The 15,414-nt window shown below is 31.7% G+C and overlaps 1 protein-coding gene across 2 annotated transcripts in view; it reads right to left on the minus strand.

Moving 5' to 3' along the window:
* Positions 1-4,854: 4,854 nt before the first annotated feature.
* Positions 4,855-15,414, minus strand: part of LOC139488063 (acidic mammalian chitinase-like) — a 32,442-nt gene continuing 21,882 nt past the window's right edge. The window contains exons 2-11 of one of the 2 annotated variants that reach the window (XM_071273402.1): positions 14,477-14,695; positions 13,824-14,076; positions 13,461-13,585; positions 10,716-10,839; positions 9,623-9,805; positions 9,105-9,227; positions 7,994-8,279; positions 6,652-7,134; positions 5,863-6,369; positions 4,855-5,329 (exon numbers count right to left, since the gene is read on the minus strand). In XM_071273402.1, coding sequence (XP_071129503.1) covers positions 5,160-5,329; positions 5,863-6,369; positions 6,652-7,134; positions 7,994-8,279; positions 9,105-9,227; positions 9,623-9,805; positions 10,716-10,839; positions 13,461-13,585; positions 13,824-13,979 — 2,157 coding nt within the window. In that variant the 5' untranslated portion in view covers positions 13,980-14,076; positions 14,477-14,695 and the 3' untranslated portion in view covers positions 4,855-5,159. The remainder of the gene's footprint in view (positions 5,330-5,862; positions 6,370-6,651; positions 7,135-7,993; positions 8,280-9,104; positions 9,228-9,622; positions 9,806-10,715; positions 10,840-13,460; positions 13,586-13,823; positions 14,077-14,476; positions 14,696-15,414) is intronic. The other variant, XM_071273401.1, reaches the window with a different exon arrangement.

The following is a 15,414-nucleotide window of genomic DNA, read 5'->3' on the forward strand; positions in this document are numbered from 1 at the left end:
TCGTGCATCATACTTATATAATAATAAAAATGCAAATATACCTTCAATACATCATTTATTTTCCCATCGGATGTCAAAAATAGTAGATTTTATTGGAAACATATTTAGATGATATTATTGTATTATGATTCCGTGAATAATAAACAAGGTCAGTGACAATTTTACCACCGTATTTTGGTGGGTGTTAGTATAGATAGATATTTTTATTTTTTGTCAATAACATTTCTTATTTTTTATCATCGTATTTGTAATGAACTATATTTAGGTTATATTTTGGTGTTACGAGGAGTGTACATAGTTTCATTTACACATTTATTACTGAATTCAATTGACATTAATAAGGAACCTATCTGATTATAAAAAAAACTTCAAAGGAATTGTTCAGTGTTAAAAGACTATTAGTCCATAATGGCTCTATACACGACACACATACCATGCACAAATAATGTGATGGGAATGACTGTCGATGATATAACTGTCACAACAACGTGGTTGTAAGCAACTATAAGGTAGCGTGCAATCTGCAGCAATGAGCAGAAATCCATACTATTCCTAACTCAAAAAGGGGGAGTCAATACAAACTGATAAAATGAAACGCTACCAATTAACGAAACATGTGAAAAGCAACTGCCATATTCCTGCATTTTCCGAAGAAAACGTTGGGTTATAAAAGTAAGTTGTAAGCCAGTTGTTTGTAGTTCTGTTACATTGTAAAAAATTCATTAATTACAGGTTTCTGTATAAAGTAAAATAATAAAAATAGCTAACTCCGAAAATTCAGAATCGAAAGTCCGTAATCAAATGGCAAAAACGAAACTCGCACACCACAAACGAATTGATAGAAACTTTTATTAAATTTCTTGACCAGACGTTTGAAATAGTGACTTATTCTAGCGGCTCATCATAAAAATCAAATTCATTCGGAGCATCATCATAATTTCCTCATTGATAATATGGTATGATTTTCAGTTTCTGTAAGTGTTTAATTTTGCTCTGCGTGTAGTGTCAATATCAATTTCAATCTTACCTTTTCCTAAGTTTCCTTTAATTTTGAAATGGTACTCTTAGGTTTTAATTTATTGGTATAAATAAATTATGCTTACTTACCAAGTTTATATAGGAACAAAGTTATGTCATTCCCCTCTATGTACTACCTGACAGATATATCGAACAGTGTTTTGCCATATGAATTTATAATTTGGCCACAAAAATACTTGTTTTCGAAGAAGAATTAGATGAATAATGTATGACGAAGGACAAACTCCTTTATTTTTTTTCAAAAAGAAGTAAATTTTTATGAATGGTTATCCCGACATTGTCTTTTGACGTAATTATGCAACTGATTAATATTTTTTGCATACAAATTAACCACACCGTCTGCATTTTATGTGTGTATCTCGGTGTGTATATGTCAGTCTATAACATCATAGTAATACATGTAAACTTTGACGAGATATGTATGGCTCAACGACCACCAAATAAACTACGATAACATTTTATTTTTTTATAATTTCCTATACTTCCTTTTTCGGAGAAATAACACCGCTTTCCTTTTTGTCGATTTACATCATCAAATGAGATTTATTACTGGAAGGTTAATTACAATGAACCTTACGACGGGCCTGACAAATGAAACAGGAACTGTTTACCCTTTGGAATTAACGAAATTCAACCCCCAGTTTTCCCTCTCCTTTCTTTGTATTAACATCATCAAGTGAGATTTATCACTGGAATGTTATTACCAATGAACCTTACCATGGGTCCGACTATTAAGCAGGAACTGTTTACACGTTCAGCATCAACCATGTCAACGAAATTCAACCCCCAGTTTTACCTCACCTTTCTTTGTATTTACATCATCAAGTGAGATTTATCAATGGAATGTTACTAACAATGAACCTTCCGACGGGTCCGACTATTTTAAAAAGGAACTGATCACAAATTTGGCTGCACCGAAGTTCAAACCCGGGTTTTCCTCACGTTTCTTTGTATTTATATCATCAAGTAAGAATTATCACTGAAATGTTACTCACAATAATCATTATAATAGGTGCGACTACTAAAACAGAACTATTTCCACTTCTGGGTCAGTGGCGTCCAATCCCCGGTTTTCCCTGACATTCCTATTGTTGTTTCCTGTCCAGAGTTTTATGGACTTTTCGCCAGTTCGGTTTTTGAGTTGTTTTTTTAAACTTTTTTTGCGCTTTTGATATTTTTTTCACCTTTTTTATTTAATTGTTTTAGTCTAAACCGACTTTTTTCATAAACGAACAACAACTGTTAATGTTTTATCTTGTGTGTGGGTTTCTTAAACAGATTTAACATTTGACTTGCTTGACTGCCCGGATTAAATATTTCATGAGTACATTCTTTTTGAATCATACACAGTCGTTCCCCAATTTTTGACTTTTTTTTACCTATTTTGTCTCTTTGGTTTGTTCACACATCGATGTCAATACAATGAAATTTAATGGGACTGTCATACAAGTGAGAAGTTTAGCTAGCTATAAAACCATAATCATCTACTATTTTCTACATACGAACATGCCTATACCAAGTCAGGAATATGACAGTTGTAATGTTATTCATTCGTTTTGATGGTGTTTGAGTTTTTGATTATGCCATTTGATTAGGGACTTTTCCTTAGATTTCAGTATCTTTGTGATTTTACTTTTTTCCAATCCGAAAGGAAAGGAATGGTTATTTCATCGATCTTCACTTTTTCTGTTTAGTCATCTTTACATTCTAAAACCTCTGTTAATTTAGCAATTACAGTGACATTTAAGGAAAAGAAAGCAATTCGTTCAAGCTAGAAATTTGATTTTAATAGAACAAACTGCTAGCAACGGCCTCCAAGGAATGTGAATAAACAAATACATTCAACAAAATCAACATAACAAATATGCAGTATGGAAAATATAACCCACCATTTACTACACAAGGAAATATCTATACCATGTCAAGTATATGACAGTTGTTTTCCATTCGTTTGATCTGCTTGAGCTTGTGATTTTGCCATTTGTTAATGTACTTTTTTATTTTTGTAACTTTTTGTGTGATAAACAGGTGATAATATATTAATACACGTATACTATATATATGATTTAGTGAAAAATGAGTGACATATTTTTTTGGTTACTAATAGCAGATTTTTTGCTAAATTTTGTAAATTTGTGGACGACAGTCCTGTGTTTTTTTGCCTTCTTATTGTCGGATGTCGATTGTAAATAAACTCATCAAAGATACCAGGATTATATTTTGTATTTAAGCCAGACGCGCGTTTCGTCTTCATAAGACTCATCACTGACGCTCGAATCTAAAAAAGGTTAAAAAGGCCAAATAAAGTACGAATCTGAAGAGCATCTAGGACCAAAATTCCTAAAAGTTTTGCCAAATACAGCTAAGGTAATCTATTTCTAAGAGAGAAAGCCTTATTATTTCAAAAATTCAAAAGTTTTGTAAACAGTTAATCTATAAATATGACCATATCAATGATAATTCATGTCAGCACAGAAGTGCTAACTACTGGGCTGGTGATACCCTCGGGGAATTGAAACTCCACTAGCAGTGACATCGACCCAGTTATTGTAAATAAACTCATCATAGATACCAGGATTAAATTTTGTGAGGACCAAAAGGTTTCTTCAGTTTTCAGTATTAACTTAATAGATATTTTATATTTCGTTGATCAGTTTATTGTTTAACAAATTTTGACATATTGTACTAATTTTCACTGACCGTTTTTTAACGATGATGGACTTCAGTGAAATATTCCACTAACTATTTTTGAGAAAGAAGTCCAGAACATTTATAACGAATGAAGACTTTTAGGATCATCCCATAATATAAGAGAGGCGAAGGATACCAAAGGGACGTTAAAACGTAATGCTAGCAGTGGATACTTAATCAGGATAACGTTTCGAATGTTATCATTCATCGAAAAGACGGAGAAGAAAGACCAAAGAGATTATGGAGCGTTGGAACTTGCCTACAATGACACGGAAAGATTACACAAATTCTCTAGAAATGGAATTTTAAATATTGCCACGGTATACTGGTAAGTTTATTATGATATGCATTTATTCTTGTAATTTTAATATATTAAATCAATCAAATCAGATATGAGCGATTAATTTTTTTTAGATACATGCTTAATGATTTCTAATTTGAAATCAGACCTTATTCTAAGAATACATTTTTGCAAAGCAAAATATATGTGCAATTGATCAAATAATAAATCAGTTTCTTAATTTGACAGATCGACTGTCAATATAGATTTAAAATGACAAGACAAACAAACGTCAAAGCTGATTTATTTCAATATTTGGATTTTTTTCTTCAATTTGACTACTTACAAGAAAAGTAATAGTATACTTCGTAAATGATTAATGTAGCTGTGACTAATAATAGCATTGACGATGTACTACTAATGAATTGATAAATTAATGGATATCTATGTAAAAGAGGCACGAAAGATACCAGACGGACAGTCAAACTCATAGATTGAAAATAAACTGACAACGCCATAGCTTAAAAATAAAAAGACAAACAGACAAATAATAGTACACAAGACACAACATAGGACACTGAAGACTAACCACCAAAAACTGGGGGTGATCTCAGGTGTTCCGGAAGGATAAGCAGATCCTGCTCCACATGTGTCACCCGTAAAGATTTAAGACACACCAATTGAAGAGCAAACGCCACTTGACTCTGGGAAAAGATCCATCATGGATGCTCGATACCAGTTCATTCAGGAAAAAAACCAACAACATAAAATACTTATAGCGTAAAACCCTCAAACTGGCCTACTCTTTGAATTATTTTTTATCAGATACAAAAAATAAGACTAGATTTAAACTACCCGTAAATTTTTATTGCACTTTTAAACAAGAGATCAATCAACATTTATATAAATAAAAAACAATACAGTAACATTTATAAGTACAAAGCAATATGTTAAAATGAAGTAAAATTCTTCAAATTTATGTTCAAACACCAGCAAATAAATGATCTATATCTTATAATGTAGTGTGTTCATCAAATTGAATGACAGTAACACCATAATAAGGATTTCAGTTTGACTAGGCCCATGTTTACATATTGAGGACTTGAGTTTCTACCACCAATCAATAGTGGTTCGACCAATAAATATAGCACTATTCGTCGCAATCAACATTTTTTTTCCAATCACAATTCCCTGTTTCAGTATTCCACCACAATGGCGGAGGACAGCTACGTATATATTTTGTAGTCCCTACACATGTTATATATTTTAAACAATCTTGTGGATGTGGATAATTCCCAAGAGCCTTTCTAACACAGAAATCTAAAAAAAAAAAATAAAAAAATAAAAACTACAAGTGCTTTATGTCATTATCAACAATATTCATAACTACAACCTGATATGATACTGACTGATACAAAATGCAAATTATAATAAAATGATTTACATGTTGTTTCTGTCAATTTATTTTCTTAAGTTAGTGTCTGTTTTGTTTTGTTAAAATCATTTTTTTGTATAAAAAGACATATAAGTATAGTTTTTAGTGTAAAGATTGCATAATATATAAGCTCGTACAGAATATTCTTCAATAGATATACATTTGTAATTTTAAAATTAATTTACATTTATTGTGGTTTTGGTTTTGCTCATTCTTGAAGGTCATACGGTGACCTATGTTTTCTTATATCTACGTCATGTGGTCTCTGGTGAGCAATTGTCTCATTGGCTATCAGACCATATCATCTATCTTTTTGTATTGAAGAAAAAAATAATCCACGCAATTTTTTTTTTGACGTTGTATTCATAGTGTATTAATAATTTAACTTTTCACAATCTTAAGATTTGGTTGTACATACCTAAAGGTACTGTTTGATGTGACGTCGTTGTAACTAATGGTTGTGACGTTGTCGAAGTATGTCGTATTGTCGTCTGCGTTGGAAATATTGATGGAGATTCAGTAGTTGATTTCGGAGTTGTAATAGTACTGATACTGGATGTTGTGACAGGCGTACTCACACTTGTACGTGATACTGATACAGTTTGTGTAGTAGAAGTTAAATCTAATGATGTTATTGAAGACATGATGATACTTGTTGGAGGTTTGGTTGTTGTTGTTATTGTTGAAGAGTTGATGGTACTTGTGGACGAAGGCTCCTGTGTTGTTGACATTGTACTTTTTGCAGACGTTACCGTCTGTCTACTACAATCAACATTTCTTGGCCAATCACATATGTTGATGTTAGTATTCCAATAAAGTCCTTGTTGGCATGATCCTTGTACTGCGCCTCCGGGGTAACAGCGATAATACTTGCTACAATCAGCAGGAACTGGATAATAACCGATAGATTTAGACGCACAGAATGCTGAAAGAAGAAATTAGAGATCACAAATTGAATATAAACATCTATATTTAATAACAAAAGTAAAAGTCATTAGTTTATCATGGAATGAAACGTAGCCTTATTTAAAGTTGAAACCTTTAACATCGTATGAGGGTTTCTAGAGTATAAAATTGGCTATAGATTAAAAATATGATATGATGTACTTAACATTTGTTGATATTAGAGAAACGTTAAGCATATTTTTTTGTTTTACCTTATAGAGGAACTGGTGTAAAAATACAAAAAAGTAATTATCTGAATTACCTGTAGGAGATAGATCGACTGTTGGGGTTGTTGAAGTACCAGGCGTCATTGATGAAGACATTGTATCTTGACTTGAGGTTTGAGATATGGATGTGGAAGTGACCGTTGAACTTTGGGTTGATGAAATGGATGGAGATGGAGCTAATGAACTAGTCGAAGGCGATTTTTGAATACTAGACGTCGATGGAAATGATGACGAAGTTGTTGAATCAGACGAAATCGTCGATGTATAAAAGCTGGACGTAACTATTGGTGAAACAGACGATGAAGTTGGAGGAAATGTCGATATTGCCTCAGTTGATGTATCGGTTTGTATGATACAGACTACGTTACTGGGATAATCACAGTATTTTCTATTTGAGTTATACAGTAAATTGGTTGGACAGTTCATGTGGAAAGCTACTCCTCTTTCACAATTATAAAATTTGGAACAATCTTCTGGATCAGCATAGAGTCCACTGATTTTGTCTGAGCATTGGAAGCCTGTAAAATGTTTTAAAATTAAGATAAGTCTATTTTTCCATAAGGCTGTAGGTAGCAGAAATGATTTGAAAGAGTTAATAGGCTTGTGTCAATTAAAAGTTCGATCTGGTTCAATATGATAAAAAGCCATTTGCCTGACAACTTACAAGCTCGTACCTTTAAATATTTAACCTGATAATATTTATCATACCGTAACAAGAGTCGATTGAAGATGCTAACATTTGTAACTTCTATGCATATGTCGCATGTAGAATAAAGACTAGAAACAGAAAATTTTTCAAAGCCTGAGACATTAACCCGAAGAAAGAGCAGACAGCAGCCAATTGCCACGAATGTAAAATATTTCTACCATAAATAGGAGGTTGTATTAAGTGGATTAAAGTTATATATCTGGATTCTTTGAAATTTTTATGAGTGTGTCGGAGACATGGGGTATCCATGATTCTTTTATAATAATTATATCCATCTCTTAGAATGTTCGTATTTTAAGATGGCAATATAAAAAGATACAAAGATATTAAGTCAATTTTTTGCCATATTTCAACTAAATTTCTTTACTAAGAAATGTTGGAACAAATTTCGATTGCTTTATTTTTTCCGATTTAATGTTGCTCACACTATTTAAAGAAATGATAAAAGAATGAATGAAAAAGAGTCATTTTTTATTATTAAGTAGGATTCTCAATATAATAATTGTGTAGAAGTCTTTTTATGAAATATGTATAGGATATTGATAAGCATTTTTAGATCATTTCAGAATAATGGTGTCAAAAAATTCATTTTAACAATTGTTATTATTTTGTGCTCTGTACAACTATTAATTGTTATCCTTTTTTGTTCATTTTTTTGTACGACGTACCTGAACCTGTTCCTCCCTGTGTCGTTGAACCAGATCCTCTCTGCGTTGTTGAACTAGACCCTCCCTGTTTCGTTGGACCTGATGTTGTCGACACTGCAGTAAACATTCCAGTTGGGAGTGCAGGAGTTGTAAGCGTCCCACCATTCTCCGCAATAATAAGTCGATCCTTAATTGTATTTAGAAGAGGGAATTTACGATTACTTTTAGAACATGTCTGCCTGAAATCATCAAGAGGTAGAGCCCACACCATGGCACCACCATATCCCTCTGACACCAACCATTCAATCTGTAAAAACAATAGAAATATTTTGAATAAATCTGCAGATTTGATGTTCACGATGAAATAAAACACAAAACAGTGCGCTTGCTACAACTAATTTCTATGCTTATTCACCATAACAGGAACTAGCAGCATTGGTCGATATCTGTTATTCAGTATGTTCGTCTCTCCATAGATTTATTATGTCAAGGTTCAAGCTATATGAACTATAAATTTACAAATAAACAGCATACATATCAGACTTGGTTATTCACTGTACTAAATTTTAAATCAAAGTTTCTTTTTGTTTTGCATTTCATTAGAATATGAATGTCAGCTAAAGCCTTTTGATAAATGTTCTCCAAACTTGTCTAGAATCTATCATAGAGCTTGGCAGATGCATAGTACGTTCTTATTAGAGGCTTCTGACAAAAGGCATGCTATTTTTTTTTAACATTCTCTCTATTATGTATATTGGTATTGGTATATGTATATTTAACTTTCATGTCGTAGTTTACTTTATTGCGGACTTATAAAAACACGTACCATTTTGTGATAGATTTTTGTGTATAATGAAATGTCTACAACCAATTTCTCTACACTGAAAAATGAACATAGTCTAGCCAAGCAATATCACGTCGTCTATTTGCTGTAGTTTTGCACCATACATTCAGTTGAATAAAAAAATGTTTTAAATTCAATGTTATGAAGGAATTTTGTAACAGCTGAAATTGACAAGGAAATGACAATATTGGAGTTACCCTGCGTTTGTTTTTAAATATTTTGCTACTACTGATTTCATACTTTCATAAAGTTTTCATAAAAGAATAATTAGTCAAACTTAATGCTTACTTTAATTGCAAGACTAACTTCGTCGTCGAAACCAACCCACAATGAACCGTCAGTATAATATGGAACCATCTGTTCACTGTCGTACACTGTCTGGCCTTTACCACTTTCTTGAAGAGCACATATCTGTTACAATTATAAGTTCTATGAGTAATAGTTACTTTGTATTTTTTTTTAAATATTGTTGATTGGAATTGGAAGATTTTTATCTCTAGAAGAAAGAATTTTCTAAACTTAAATAAAATAAAATAAAGACTGACAACAGCTGCAGGAGAATTTTGGTGTAGATTTGTCTTTGTAACATGTGCTTAAAATATGGCGGTGCTGAAAATCAGATTTGTTTCTGGACTTATTGATTTATTGATGTTTTTGTTAGTGGTTAACACAATGGTGCGTGTTCTTTTTAGAAGAAAAAAAAACAAACTTCACGTTCTAATTGGAACAATTAAACCTGTTCTAACAAAATTTACGAATGTTTTTGCAAGAAATAATGATAATGAAAAAAGGATAAAATGAAATACCTCATAATACGACATGACACCAGCTTCTCTGGTATATTGCCCTTTTATACCAGGCCCGCTAGCCGCCGCTCCGATACCTGTCTGACTACCAGATAATGTGAATGTTCGCCCATACGTAGCTAAACCAATAATTAATTTTTCTTTCGGTACACCTGATGAATTCCAGTACTTTGCTACGTAATCCTGAAACCATAAAAAAGTAAACTGAATTATTTGTTCAATTGTTATAATCCTCTCTATACCAGATAAGCATATTCTTACTCAACCAAGTTTTTGATCTGGAATGTGTTGGATCATATTCAAGTCTTTGACAAAAATCACTAGTTTATACCATGGAAAACAATTCGAGTTGTTACAATACGTGGTGACAAAGTTTTATATAATCTGTAACTCTTATTTATAATCCAACTTTTTAGTGTTACCCGACCAATTTGGGAGAGATCCGTTTGCGCCAAAAATGCGTCCTTTTGCGCCACAACTTTTTTTCTCCAATGCTACGTTTGTGCCACATGTTTTAAAATTACATGGTATCATTTGCGCCAAAAATAAAACATACGATTGCGCCAATTAGAAGAAAAATGACTTCCCTCCTCCTTTATTCGGAATTAGAACCGGCTGTTTAAACGGCAAATGTTTACTTTTCTGAAACATATCTTCTTCTTACTGCTGCTGCATGGGTATCTAATTTAATTTATGTAGTAGCTTGTAAACTTTTCTGAATGAGAAATATGGTTAACAATATTGAGCCCAAATTTACTTATGCACGAGTTTGCATTACAGGTTTAGGGTAGATGTGCTACGTATATTTTGTTTTGGTAGTACGCTTATAAAATATTTTCTCAAAACCAGAGTGCTATTTTTTTGTATTTATAAGCTGGCTTCTAGATCGTCATGTGTCATTTCAAGACTTTATGCAGTAGTTGAAAATTAGCATGCAGAAAAGTGACACATGTACAAATCAGGATATAAATGGTTATCGTGAAGTTAAACTTGATGTAAAATATAAGAAGATCTGAAAAAATAAAATAAAGAAATGTATTGAATATATTGACATCTTAATGAATCCAATCTTTCCGGATATTATTTAGCTTACAATGTTTAAGTATCTCTGATCGCCGTACTCATCAGACTTAGGAAATAAAGGACTGTTATGTCCCGTAGTAGATTGCCAGGATCCATGAAGGTCATAAGACATAATGTTGATAAAATCCATGTACCTATAAAAATAAATAAACATAGTAAACATGCAACATGATATTATCAGATTATTACATGGCATTTTTCATATCGCATGTATTATCAGCCCTAGGTTCAAGGCTGTGATAAACTTTTCATATCAGCCCGCTACGCACCAATTCGAAAAATATGGAAAATACTTTAATTTAATGCTATTATCATACGGTAAAAAACCCAAACAAACTATCATATATATGCATTTTTTGTAAAGCTTCAAACAAAATTTAGAAAATTACTTTTAAAAAAGTTTACTTTTCCAAACTGCTCATTATCTTCATTGTTGAATTTTTGTCGATTCTTCCATATTAAAATGTTTTCTTCTCTGTTGATTCATTATATATAGGATAGAAAGATGTCATATCGAATGTACTAAAGTGGTCCAACGTGCGTGAACTTTCCCTCTTTGAACTTCTTTTTGGGAACTATATGAATCTGTTATTCTGAATTTTTCTCCATTGTTGAAGCATATGATAAAAAGATCATGAAATGTCAATTTTCATATCGCATGTATTATCAGCCCTCGGTCAATATCAGCCCTCGAGCCATGCGGCTCTTGGGCTGATATTGAATCTAGGGCTGATAATACATGCGATATGAAAAATGCCATGTAATAATCTGATAATATTGAATAGAATGTTGAATTGAATTAGTCCTGAACATAATAAGATATACCACAACATAAAAAACTAATGTTCTGAACACAATTTGATCCGCATACCCTTACTGAGCACCTGATCACACCACGTTATTAGTGGAGTTCGTCTTGCTTAGTCTTTAGCTTTCTATGTTGTGTCTTTTCTTTTGCCTTTTTATCCATGGTGTTGTCAGTTTATTTTCAATCTATGAGTTTGAATGTCCCTCTGGTATCTTTCCTCCCTCTTTTAATGAATTTATTGTACTGAATGCAAGGAAACAATTTGGCAAAATTCATCGTATCATTGTTGCACGCATATAAAGAAAACAAAATAAGAGAAAGAAGTCCACACAACATCAAGCGAAACGTATTGGGATCTCCACACACAATATCTGTGGTCTAGTGTTTATACTTAATCTTGGTTATCGTGATACTAAAATGATATACATGTATATGTTAGCGGCAATAAGTGAAATTAGGCATTACGCTTAAATCCTAGGCAATAAGCTAACGCCTAGGCATTAAGTTATTGCCTGAAATTTTCAGGCATTAAGCTTATTTCCTGAAATTTGATGATGATTATTCATCCTATTGCCGAACATAATTTTAGGCAATAATTAGACTCTGGAATTTATACATATTTAGTGATTTATTCTTGATATAAAGTCGTTTCTTAATTATATTTCTAATATTACATGTATAAATATACATTTATTTGACAGATCTTCAAAAGTAAGTTTAATTAGTAATTTTAACAGTTAAAAAACAGAATTAACTCACGACATACTTTTTTCATGTTTTTGTGGTATTACAAAATATTAAAAAGATTTTAAGTTTAAAAAAAGTAGATTGCATCCAATAAAAAAGGGGGCAATTCTATAGAATAATTATAATATGTATTTGAACATTTGTACACTTCACTAGTCGAGCTGGTTTGAACTGCTCAAAAGTAGACAAAATTACGATATGATTTTTTGCTCACACCATTTTCCATTTTTTTTATTGGATAAGTAAATTTTCTTTGTTATTAAACAGTTCCACAACTTGTGATAACACAATGATTTCAACATAAATTCCTATCAAGTTTTCATATTTTTAAACTATTATTTGATGCGTTTTAATATAAATAACATATTTTATTAGTGATTTTATTTCCGGTCTCTTGTGAACAGTTGTCTCATTGGCAATCATTCCACATCTTCTTTTTTATATTTAGGATGAAACTTGGCCCTGAAGTTTTGCATCAGAAAAATCATACTTTTGCCTGAAGTGATAGAATAAAATATTTGAAGTACTCAGGATTCATATGAAAGATGTACGTTATATATTTAATTCTAACATTTTACAATACAATTCTAATATAAAACGTATTTATATTTTTTTACTTAAATTTTTTGTTTCAAAAAGTTTAAATGTACAATTATAATATCAAAATTATTTATTACCTTTAAATTAAAAAAAAAGTATTTTCTAATATTGAATCGTTTTTTTGATTAAAGTTGTTGGTTAAATTTGATACAATATTTAAATTTTTTCATTTGATATTTTTTTTATGCCAATATTCCGGACAGCGGTTAAAACATACTAGATAAGATAATCCCCAAAGATAAAGCTCAGATAGCTTCGTTGTGCATGCTGAGACATGTCGTAAGTCGGTCCTAACATTATCATAATGTCTGTCCTAAGAATGTAACCTTATAGGACCATTCTTTGAACAATTTCGATAAACCTAGTTCTCATAATGTTATTATTTAACAAAATATTTTGATTTAAATGAATAAATGTCTTTTATTTACTCGCATTTATATTTTAGGCATTAAGCTTAATGTCTGCACACATTTTTCAGGATTTAAGCTTAAACATCATTTAGGCATTAGACATACTGCCTAGGCGTTAGCTTATTGCCTAGGATTTAAGCTTAATGCCTAATTTCACTTATTGCCGCTAACAAATATATATAAAGCTTACTGTGCCATTGTGGGGATATCATAGGCGGTATCGACTGTGTATTTTCCCGCAGCCACAGCAGCAGTCAGAAGGAGACAGACTAATCCAGAGGTTTGTGACTCTGCATCGAAAGCTTCTTTAATTTCCTGTCAAGTAAAGATTAATAACATATATAATCTAAAAAAATAATTACGAACAAATATGAACACGACTCAGAAAGTGAGGAAGCGTTAATGAGACTCAATATTACAAAAATAACGGTTAGTGCACAAGTACACAAATAAGGTGGCTGATCGTGTACCAAGAAGTATATTCTGTGCATTTAATTTTCATTTTTGTATTGAAACTTTATACAATCCATTACGTACATGAAAATAGATATACCTTAACTAGTAATCCAAAGTTGACTTTGTCTTGCGGTTGACCACCTCTGTTTGCCGGATACTCCCAGTCTATATCTAATCCATCGAAATTATATTTTCTCAGGTATTGTATGGCTGAACTAATAAATTCTGCCCTTGAATCTTGGGTGCTGACCATCTGAGAATACACTACACTGCCAGCGGTCCATCCACCTAGGGCTAGTAATGTTTTTAATGATGGATTTTGTCGTTTCAAATCATTTAGCTGAGAATACCTGTCATAGATATAGAAATTTTAAAATACAAATGATTTCTTCCGCTTTATTTTATAATCTTTATATCCTACTTCGAGGTTACTTAAGGGAACTTTATTCATTTCTTTGAGAAACACATTTGAATCTTATATTAAACAAAATAAATTTATAAACACAGTAGTTTACCAAATTAAACGGATTGTTTCAATTTTGAATTAATCTATAAATCCGATATATTTGAGTTTTAAAGTATGGATGATTTCGATGACAATTCCTGTACTTTTAACACCGTCTTGTATGTTTCAGCGACATATTCAATCTGTATTTGATATCAACCAACAAATTAATACCAGTCTATACTTTTTCCCTTGAAAAAAGATCAAGCAAACTCATTAGTTAAATGATGTTAACTAAATCTTACAGTTCATAGTCATTGTACTCTAGTTTCTGTACCAAGTTGCCATTGAGTTTGCCAAATGCATAGATAATATGTGTACACAAGGAAGGATCTATATCGCTGGGGAGGAACTTCCCGTTGCCAAGTCTGTACTGCGACCAATTAGTGTAGTAACATACTCTCTTGTATTCTGTGGATTCTAAAAAATGAAATAAATATATTGTTCATACAGAGAATAACAATCTTTTTTTGAGATTAAAAAAAAAGGAAGGTAAAGGAATGGTAAAAAGACGACAATACAGATTTACAGTTTCAATAATTACTTTTTCATAATTCAAGTTTTATCAATTTTATATTAATATCCAATAACTGACGAGCCTGTCGCTCTAAGGAGAAAAAAACCCAATGAGGTGGACAGAAAGGAGCTGGTGCTGGAGGCTACAAGATGGAAAGCAAGATGATTTGAAAATAAAAATTAAAATGGATAGGACTATCATTAAAGTTGTAAGGCCAATATCTTATGTGCCTTTAACTAAAATTTTTAACAATGTTATTAAATGCAAGTATATTTTCAGACATGTTCGCTTCACCAACATGCTCATTTTTAGTTTTTACCGATAGTCACAATATCACAGCTTAATGTTTGTACTTGAGGTTCTTAAATCACTATTTTTTTTCTTCACATGAACGTTTATTTTTCAATAAATACATAGAGATGAAAAAAACTGCAAATATGTAATTTGACTTATCTTTAGTATGCATCAAAAAATGTATCGCAAATCTCGAATTCACATGAAGGTAATTTTAAAATGTACATGAATTAAGATATCTTTTTTATAATTTTTTTTTTTATCAAATGTGTCACCGGACGTATAAAATGTTCACGCTCATGCATAGTCAAGTCATTAAACTGTCCCGTGTATGTTATATAGCTTTTTAGGTCTTAGAACATCCTGGTTAGA

The sequence above is a fragment of the Mytilus edulis genome, chromosome 9 (genome assembly GCF_963676685.1).
Source record: "Mytilus edulis chromosome 9, xbMytEdul2.2, whole genome shotgun sequence".
Classification (NCBI taxonomy): Eukaryota; Metazoa; Mollusca; class Bivalvia; order Mytilida; family Mytilidae; genus Mytilus; species Mytilus edulis.